The sequence below is a fragment of the Marmota marmota genome, unplaced genomic scaffold, assembly GCF_001458135.2.
Source record: "Marmota marmota marmota unplaced genomic scaffold, marMar, whole genome shotgun sequence".
Classification (NCBI taxonomy): Eukaryota; Metazoa; Chordata; class Mammalia; order Rodentia; family Sciuridae; genus Marmota; species Marmota marmota.
Window position 1 is genome coordinate 11,258,819 of NW_026000205.1, and position 9,385 is coordinate 11,268,203.

Consider the following 9,385-nt stretch of genomic DNA (forward strand, 5'->3'; position numbering starts at 1 on the left):
ATGTTCTTTTCCTTTTGCTATAGAAACCTTTAAGAACACGGAACTACCTAATGGAGCATTGTTTCTGTAACTAGGGTAACGGGGTTCTGTTTCTGTAACTGGGGTGACTGGGCTGTGATTGGTTAGGCTTCCCTCCGCTTGACTGCACTGTCCCGGCTTGCTTGCATTGGCTAGACCTCCCCAAACATCCCTTTTGCGGTTTTCAGGCTTATAAGGAGTGCCCTTGCAATTGTTTGGGCTGATCAGGGGAACAGCTTTATGTTCTGGTCAGCCACCACAGGTGTGCTTCAATAAAGGCTTGATTCGATTATACGTGAGTGGTCTGGAAGTCAGTTTATGAAACTCTGGGATGAAGCTTTAACTATAACAAACTCCTAGTAATTAAGACTCAAAAGAACAAAAAAAGAACTTACGAGACAATATTTTCTTCAACATGCTCCAAATATAAGACTGTAGAGAAATTATTATGAACGGAATATACCAATACCTTTCTAGCTAGTGTTTCTAGCTAAATTAATGATTGTAAATAATTTTATGATGGAAAAGAATTCTGCTATTATGCTTTCCTTCAATGTGCATAACTATAAAATAATTTAAAAAATACACTTGGAATGTGACTGATAAATGCTTTAGAAATAAACTGAGTAAAGGGGTTCAATGTGTGGGAGGTGATGCTGCAGGCTGAGTGGTCACGGAAGGCCTTACTTTTATCTGAGACCACAAGGAACCACAAGGGAGTGGGCAGCTGGTTATCTGATGGAGAAACATGCCAGGCTGTGCGGCCAGAGCCAGCTGGTGTATTGAGACATCTCATGTGCTCCATCCTTCCTGCCACACCAAAGAGGTCAGTGTGGCAGGAAATGAGAGAGCCCACAGCAGATCAGCAGATCGGAGGGGAAACGGGAGGGTTGTTTTGTCTTTATCAAATCAAATACATCTCATTATATTTATGAATGCTCCTAAGTGCATGGACTGTCTCTGGAGGAAAACAGGAAAACGACCTGGGACAGCCTTGGGCAGAGATGGGCAGCTGGAACCAGGGAGCTCTACACCTTGACATTTCACTGCTTGTCCTAGTGCTTTGAAATTTTGGTGTTTCTTTGCTATTTCCGATGCATGTCATAGCTTCTGTGGCCCCTCAAGGTCCCCATGCATGCACAAGGACCTGTTTATAGGTCCTATGACTGGGCAGGTGCTTCACAAGATCGTTCCCTAAGGCCACTTCCCTCAATCCAGGAATCATCTCTTTGCTCACTCGGAGGAAGTGCATCAGACAAGTTTTTTCACACAGGCATCTGTCTTGAGGACACAGCATTTCAGCCACAAGATGGTGCTCTAGCAGCCCTGCTGTCAGTTCCCTATTGATAGGTTTGGTAATCATTTTGAACTGTTAAAGTGTGGCAATTCCTTCTTTGGGGGTACTGGGGAAGTTCTTTTTTTTTTTGGATGAAGGATTGAACCCAGGGGTGCTTAACTATGAACCACACCCCCAGCCCTTTTTTGTATTTTATTTTCAGACAGGTTCTAAGTTGCTTAGGACCTCACTAAGTTGCGGGCGCTGGTTTGAACTCAACAATTCTCCAGACTCAGCCTCCAGAGGGGCTGGGGTTACAGGTGTGGGCCACCACGCCCAGTTGGGAAAGTTCTTTATTTGACCTACTAAAATGACTTTCAATCACTGTGATCTACATGACAAAGGCCCCAAACACAGGGAGAAAAGACCCATTGTGGCGAACACTGCTCAGAGGATATTAAGAATCTATTGTTTCTCAGGTATAATGAGAATGTGACAGTTTTAAAGATCAGTATCCCACTGGGTATGCAGCTTCTAGGGAAGTGGAGGTAAGAGTAAAGGCCAGCCAGGGCAACTTAGCAAGACCCTGCCTTAAACAATGGAATGGGCTGGGGATGCAGCTCAGTGGAACACTTCTGGGTTCAATCCCCAATACTGCATAATAAAATAAAATGAAACAAAATTTAAAAATCTGATACACACACATGCTCTGGAATAAAATATAATTTCTGAGACTTGCTTTAAAATTATCTAGAAAGGGGTAGTTAGTTAAAGATGAAAGAGGTCATTTGTTAAAGCTAGGTAAGGTATGTGTAAGAATTATCTTATGGTTCAAAAATGATACATAAGAAAAGTTAGCTGGGTGTGGTGGCACATGCCTAGGATCCCAAGTTTGAGGCCAGCCTCAGCAACTTAAGGCCCTATAAATAATTTAGTGAGACCCTGTATCCCTCCCCCCGACCAAAAAAAATCTACACAGGCAATAAGAGTAAATACAAAGAAATACAATAAGGGTAAATACAAATCAATTTTTTGGGGGGAGGGGTACTGGGGATTGAACCCAGGGGTGCTTAACTACTGAGCCACACACATCCCCAGTCCTTTTATGTGTGTGTGTGTGTGTGTGTATATATATATATATATATTTTTTTTTTTAAATGGGCACAATACCTTTATTTATTTATTTATTTTTTATGTAGTGCTGAGAATTGAACCCAGGGCTCACATGTGCTAGGCAAGCGCTTATCCTTTTTTAAATTTTATTTAAAGACAGGGTCTTTCTAAGTTGCTGAGGCTGGCAAATTTGTAATCCTCCTGCCTCAGTCTTCTGAGCCACTGGGATTATAGGCATGTGCCACCAGGCACTTGAAGATTTTTAATAGCTATTTTGCATAAATACCCATTCTATTAATTGTCTGGCGTGGAGGAAGTGGCCAAAGTTCAATTAAGTTAAAAAGTAAAACAAATGGAAAAGAGGGCTGGGATTGTGGCTCAGTGGTAGAGCGCTCACCAAGCGCGGTCCGCCTAGCATGGCCAAGCCTAGCATGGGTGGGACCCAGGCGAGACCCAGTTCGATCCTCAGCACCACATAAAAATAAAGGCATTGTGTTGTGTCCATCTACACCTTAAAAAATAAATATTAAAGAAAAAAAAAGAAAAGAAAATTACCCTGAGGCCTCCCACTTGTTGGGGCACTGATTGAGCTTCTTGCTCTGCTGTCCAGCTCTTACACACATAGTCTTGGACTTTTCTGGTGAATTTTTATTAGTTAAGTCATGATTCAGGGTCCCAGGGTAGGAAGAACCAAGCACCCAGGTCCCCCTTTACCACCCTGGGAGAAGGACAGAAGACAGGAGAGGCAGGGTGGAACCAGTTCAGATCTTCCCGGGAAATGTGCCTTCTGCCCGGCGGTCATCCCAAGTTGAGACCTGTGGAAAGACAAGTCTGTGTCACTCCATATTCTGTAGGGAAGCCAAATGGATGGATCTGTCTCCCTGCTTTGTCCATCTGTATATTTAGTCAACAAATAACCACAGGTGCCTGCTGTGTGTCAACCACTGCCACAGGAGCCAGGGAACCAGAAGTTACCCCAAAGACAAAAATTGCCTTCTTGAATGAGCTGACACACTGGGGGAAGTAATGGGCAGAAACATCCCAGACTCACTGCAGGGATGTTCCTGGGGAGATGTCACTGCTCAGATGTCCCAGAGTGTGGCAGGGCCCTGCTTACTTAACCCCAGAGGCAATGCTCAATGCTACTTATCAGAACAGAAGAAAGATGGAATACTAGGCAGCTGCATTACAATGAGGCTGATTTATGTCCTGGCACAAAAGGATCTCCAAGGATGCCTATAGGTGGAACTGGCAGATCAAAGGATGATTTTTTCATTTCAAAAGAGCCTGTCAAATGTGTCATCAAGTTCAAAAGGGTCCCAGAGTGCAAAGTAAAATCCTAAGGTTGATCACAGATGTGGCATGGGTTAAAAAAATGATGGAGAGGTCTGTATCCAATTGTTAACACTCTCCTTAAGTGCTCTCTGCTTTGGGGACCTTTCTATAGCAGTTACATGCATACTCCTTTTGATATACCTACCAACCTACCTGCCTACACTCACATACTCCCCAGCTTTTGCTCTCTTATATGTTAGATATTAGAGGAGGTGAATAAAAACATGGACAGTAGAAAATAAGTCTGAGTCCCCACCCATTACTTCCTAGTTGTGTGACCTTAGGCAAGTTACTCCACCTATCTGGGTCTCAGTTTCCGATTCTGTAAAATGAGGATACTGATCAAGTATTTACCTCATATGTTCAACAAGTGCTTACAAAGGATCTGGCCCATTTTATATAGACATACAGTATTGGACTTTTCCAGTGAATTTTTATTAGTGAAGTCATGATTCACACACCCACACACCTTAGAGCTCTTTCTGTATAAAGGTTATAGAGCTCACATTCTCTATAAAGGTTATCAAGACAATTCTGCATCATTTATGTAACTCTGGCTGTCTCTGAATGTCCCCCATTGAAAACAATTCTGCAATGGGCATCCTTACTTTACAAAAATTTTTGTAGGATGCCTAGATGTGGAATTGGCAGATCAAAGGATGATTTTTTCATGTGAAAGAGCCAGCCAAATTTAACCTCAAAAGTGACTGGACCAGGCCGGGTGCAGTGGTGCACACATGCCTGTAACCCCAGAGGCTTGGGAAGGTAAGACAGGAGGATCACGAGTTCAAAGCTAGCCTCAGCAAAGGTGAGGCGCTAAGTAACTCAGTGAGACCCTGTATCTAAACAAAACCCCAGAATGGGCTAGAGATGTGGCTCAGTGGTCAAGTGCACCTGAGTTCAATCCCTGGTTTAAAAAAAAAAAAAAGCGACTTGATCAACTTATTGAACCAACAGCATTCTGCAACAAAACCTATTTTGCCAAATTTACCTGGTAACATTAACCTTTAGTAACTTTTGGTCTGGACTGCAAGGTTAAAACAAGTACCTCTCTTGTTTTAAGCTGTGTTTCCTTGATGACCGGAGTGGAGATGAACACCTTCTCACGGCGGGGGTCCATCTGGATCCCTCATGCCAGACTTGTATATTGTCCACGGTTCTTTCTCTTTTTGAATCCCTCAGCTGAATTTACCTTTTTCCCCCTTTTTAATTGTTCAAACTGGCATTTAAAAAAAAAACACACAATGCTTGAGAAAGATGGGCAATGACTGGCTGATCTGACCTCTTAGCAAATTCCCTTTTGCCCCAATAATCTCACTTCATAGAAAGGAAACTAAGGAAATCATCCGAATACAGGCAAAACCTTTCCTGTCAAGGTATTACAAAACACTAAAACATTATTTAAAATAGGGAAGAAGGCTATCTCTTCCTCTGGAGATAGTCCATATTCTCCCTTGAAAATGCCTGTTTTCCTAAACAAACCTCTAAATCTCCGACTGGTACATGCTGAAACTCTTTGGTCACACACGTCAAGTTCCCCCTTCTCTCCAGGAACTCCTTGGACTCTGCTTTAGAGATCTCTCTTTTCCCATAACGCCTCTTGGTGGCCCACACAGGGAACTTTGGAGGCACTGGCTGACTGCAGGGATTCCATGGTTAAGATTGTAATGTGAGGATTCCAACTAATCCCAACAAGAGACCAGTCTCTGTCCTCACTAGATTACACAGGCAAAGGTTTAAATCCCTGGTAGGGAAGGTCTTCACCCTTTGCCAGCTTGAAGCAACCACAGAAGATGGATCTTTGCTCCTCATCAACAGGGATTTGGGAATCAAAGGAGAAACAGCAAGTGTCCAAGGAATCATCCGTGAACCAATGAATGCAGGAAATACCCATGAACTGCTGCAGCTCCTGAGAGCTTGCTCCCATCCTTGACCCATACCCCTGCCTGCAAAGTAACGAGTACAATGTACAAGTGCAGGGAAAACTGGCACAAAACCATGCAGCTCTACCCTGACTCCACCTCTAGTCTGGCCTCTAGCAACTGGCCCTCTATTAACACCCCAAACTAACAGGCTGCCGTCTCTCTGGAGATGCTCGGCCTTCCCTCTTGAATGTGTAGTCCTTGCTCTTGGAATGTGTATTCCAAATGCTTCTCATCACCAAGAGCCCACAGAAACCTCAATGTCTCTAGGAAAAAATAAAAAAGTAAAGAGGGCAAAAGAATGAGTCCAGTTCAAGGGGCAGAGAAGTTTTTCTAATTATTAAAGATGACAGGATGGCGGCTACCTAATAATGGAGGAGATTGTGTTGGTGTGAAAACAGGTATATAATACATGTTAGACTAAAAAGAAAAGTGCAAAACAGTATCTAGTGTATTTATAAATATAAAAAAGAACACATATATGCTAGCACACAGAAAAGGAGTATATGACTTACACTCAATTGCTAGGGGGCTCAGAAAGGGTTAATAGAGAGACCAGGGATATAGCTCAGTGGTAGAGCACTTGCCTAGCCTGTGCAAGGCTGGAGTTTGATCAGAGTACTACAAAACAAACAAACAAAAAACAACTGGAAGGTGCCACAATATTATCAGCCAGAACAGGAAAATGAAGAAAAATTTATCTGCCCCTTTTCTTTTTCTAATTAGTTACACATGACAGCAGAATGCATTTCGATTCATTGTACACAAATGGATATCTGCCCCTTTACTAGTTATTAAGATTTTGTGAAGTGGTTACACAAACGTTTATTTTTATTTATATCAAGTTTTTGGAATAAAGAAGCCAGGGCTTGGAGAGTAATCTGGGACACCTTTGTTCCCCACCCCCTTCCTTTTTTTTTTTTTTTTGGGTGGGGTGCAGGAGTGTGTGTTTTTTAGTCTTTTTTTTTTTTAATTCATCAACTCATGGACAGCCCTTAGGAGAGGAAGAAGAACTGACTACACATTTCACTTCCTACATCTAGTTTAGAAAATGTGTTCCCCATTTGGTGCTCTTAGGAAGGAATATAGTTAATGCCTCATTTAATAATATATTCCTTTTTGAAAGTTGCTTTTTCTCTCCACCCTTGAGTAGATCTAGTATTTGATGAAATTCATAAAAACCGGTGGACAAAAGCTATCTCGCCCTTCCTCTTTTCTAGGATGCACTCTATATGACTGTGATTTTCAAGGAAAATTTGTTGCCATTTGCTGTTTTTTTTTTTTTTCCCCCAGAGGGTGTTCATTTCTAACTTCTTTCACTGAAAAATGAAGAAAAGCGTTGCACCTTTTGACATACACCAAATAAATCTGGTTTGTAAAGGGAGAAAAGTGAGTATCCAAAGAGTCATCCATGAACCACTGAATGTAGGAAATACTCATGAACTGTTGCAGCTACTGTTAAAAAAAAAAAAAAACAAAACAACAACAACAATCTTCCCTGTCTGGAAAAAAAAAAAGTCCAGGACTGTTGGGCAAAGAGGGTCCTGTCCTGTGCAGAATGCATTTATACCCAGCCTTAATGGGGCAGAGAGAGGGGATGCCTGAGTGGAGGAGCCATACAATCAGATGCTCTCCATGTAAGGGGCAGGACTAGGGACCTGCAGGCTCGGGGGTAGGGCAATGACAGGACCAGAAATACACTTCCTAAGACCCTGGCCAACTCACACCTAATGCAGGCCCCAAGGAGGGATGAGGGATATTATAGAATCACACACTGTATTATTCAAGATAACCCCGGGGAGAAATCCTGGGCCCAGAGTACTCAAGACTCTTAGGTGAGGAAAAAACCAAGAGAGGAAAATATGCCTTTAAGGCATTTTGTTCTAAAGAAATAAGCCCCAAAGACTGTAGGTTTAGGATGCTTAATATAGTCAAAAAATACAACATAATCTCCATTAAAAAAGAACCAGTTACATAAAACTATCTACAAGTTATTAAAATAAATATGTATTGTCACAATACAAGGCTCCAAGACACACTGATATGCCAAAGCAAGTCATAGAATAGAATATACAGAATGAACCATTCATATATAGAAAGTTCCACAAGCTTATTATGTATAGTAAATCTATACTGAGAAAAATTGAATCATTTAGTAACTGTTACCTTAGGGGAAGGAAACTGGAGAGTACAGAGGGTTTTTGCTTTTTATTTTACTGTTCTGCTTCCGCTTGTTTTGTTTTTTAAAATGAGCACTATTATTTTCATAATAGTACCACATTGTGATTGTAAGACACATAGGCTTTCACTCATATCTGAAATTAGCATGATCTATTAGTTTTCAGCAATTTAATAAAAGATTCAAGCCAGTTATGTTGGTGCACGCCTGTAATCCCAGAGGCTCGGGGGGCTGAGGCAAGATGATCACGAGTTCAAAGCCAGCTTCAGCAACTTAGTGAGGCCTTAAGCAACTCAGCAAGATTCTGTCTCTAAATAAAATGTAAAACAGGGCTGGAGATGTGGCTCAGTGTTTAATCCCTGGTACCAAAAAAAAAAAGATTCAAACATCTTTCAACATGTCTTACAGTCAATGGGTCAATGGAGTCCTTTGATTTGATGAAACAGGAGAATGCTGAACATAAATTCTTTGCATTAAAAAAAGAGGACATAACTAAAGGTATTAAAATATTGACAAAAGGTCTTATCAGATCAGGGGTAAAGAACTGCCTTATTGTACCGTTATTCTTTGGAGAGTCCAATCAAGTAGGTAAGGATGAAATGACCTCAGATTTACTCTAGAATATTTCAGCAAAGGAAAGAAGGAAAAGAAAAGAAATATATGAAGAAAATGTGGAAAAATCTTGGTAGCTATTCAAATTTGGTTGATGAATATATTTGAGTGATTCAAAAATTTAATTATATATAAAATTTTAAAAATGAGGGCTGGGGATATAGCTCAGTTGGTAGAGTACTTGCCTTGCATGTATAAGGCCCTGGGTTCAATCCCCAGCACCACAAAAATACAAAAGTTCATTATGAACAACAGACAGGGCTGCGTGATATATCTGTAGAGTGCATGACAAAAACTGATCTAGCAAGATAGTCCTGGTTGCCTTGGCAGAGGGTCAGGACTGGTTGAGCCGTCAATGAGAGAAGGAAGGGAAACAATTCTAGGCTGCAGAATAGGCATGAATCCCATGGACAGTGCGATGCCGTGTCCTCCCTTTATCCCCCAGAGATGAGTTCCCACTGAGCCACCAACATCCCCTTCTGCTAAGTCACCTCCCCAACATCACAAGAGCCCCAGTGGGAGGCACATACCCAGGAAATGGGGCAGAGGGACTTGTACACACGCCGGTACCACTCACATACAGAGATATCGCCCCCTTTTGCGGTCATTGCCTTCTGGCAGCGGTGGAAGTCTGTAAAGAAAGGGGATCAGGGTCAGCCCAACCAAGGCCTGCAATGTATTTTTGATCAAAATTCACCTTTTTACCTCATGAACAATTAATACTATGTATTTACACACACAGGAAACACAAATGTACAGTGTACTGAAAGGGACTAGATACACCTCACTAAATTGATTTTGCAACCTTAAGAACTGCTGTTTAATTTGAAAATTCTGGAGTCAGCATGTAAGAGGATGAGGGAAGTCTAGAACCAGGGCAAGCAAGGGGAAGATGGGCTTGATGCCAAGTACTAGAGACTGAACCCAGTG

The 9,385-nt window shown here is 41.8% G+C and overlaps 1 protein-coding gene across 1 annotated transcript in view; it reads right to left on the reverse strand.

Annotated features, from left to right (window-relative positions):
- Window positions 1-3,034: 3,034 nt before the first annotated feature.
- Window positions 3,035-9,385, reverse strand: part of LOC107151834 (cytochrome c oxidase subunit 6B1) — a 10,098-nt gene continuing 3,747 nt past the window's right edge. Inside the window, exons 3-4 of the mRNA XM_015497253.2 lie at window positions 8,986-9,086; window positions 3,035-3,222 (exon numbers count right to left, since the gene is read on the reverse strand). Of these exons, the coding sequence (XP_015352739.1) occupies window positions 3,169-3,222; window positions 8,986-9,086 (155 nt within the window). The 3' untranslated portion in view covers window positions 3,035-3,168. The remainder of the gene's footprint in view (window positions 3,223-8,985; window positions 9,087-9,385) is intronic.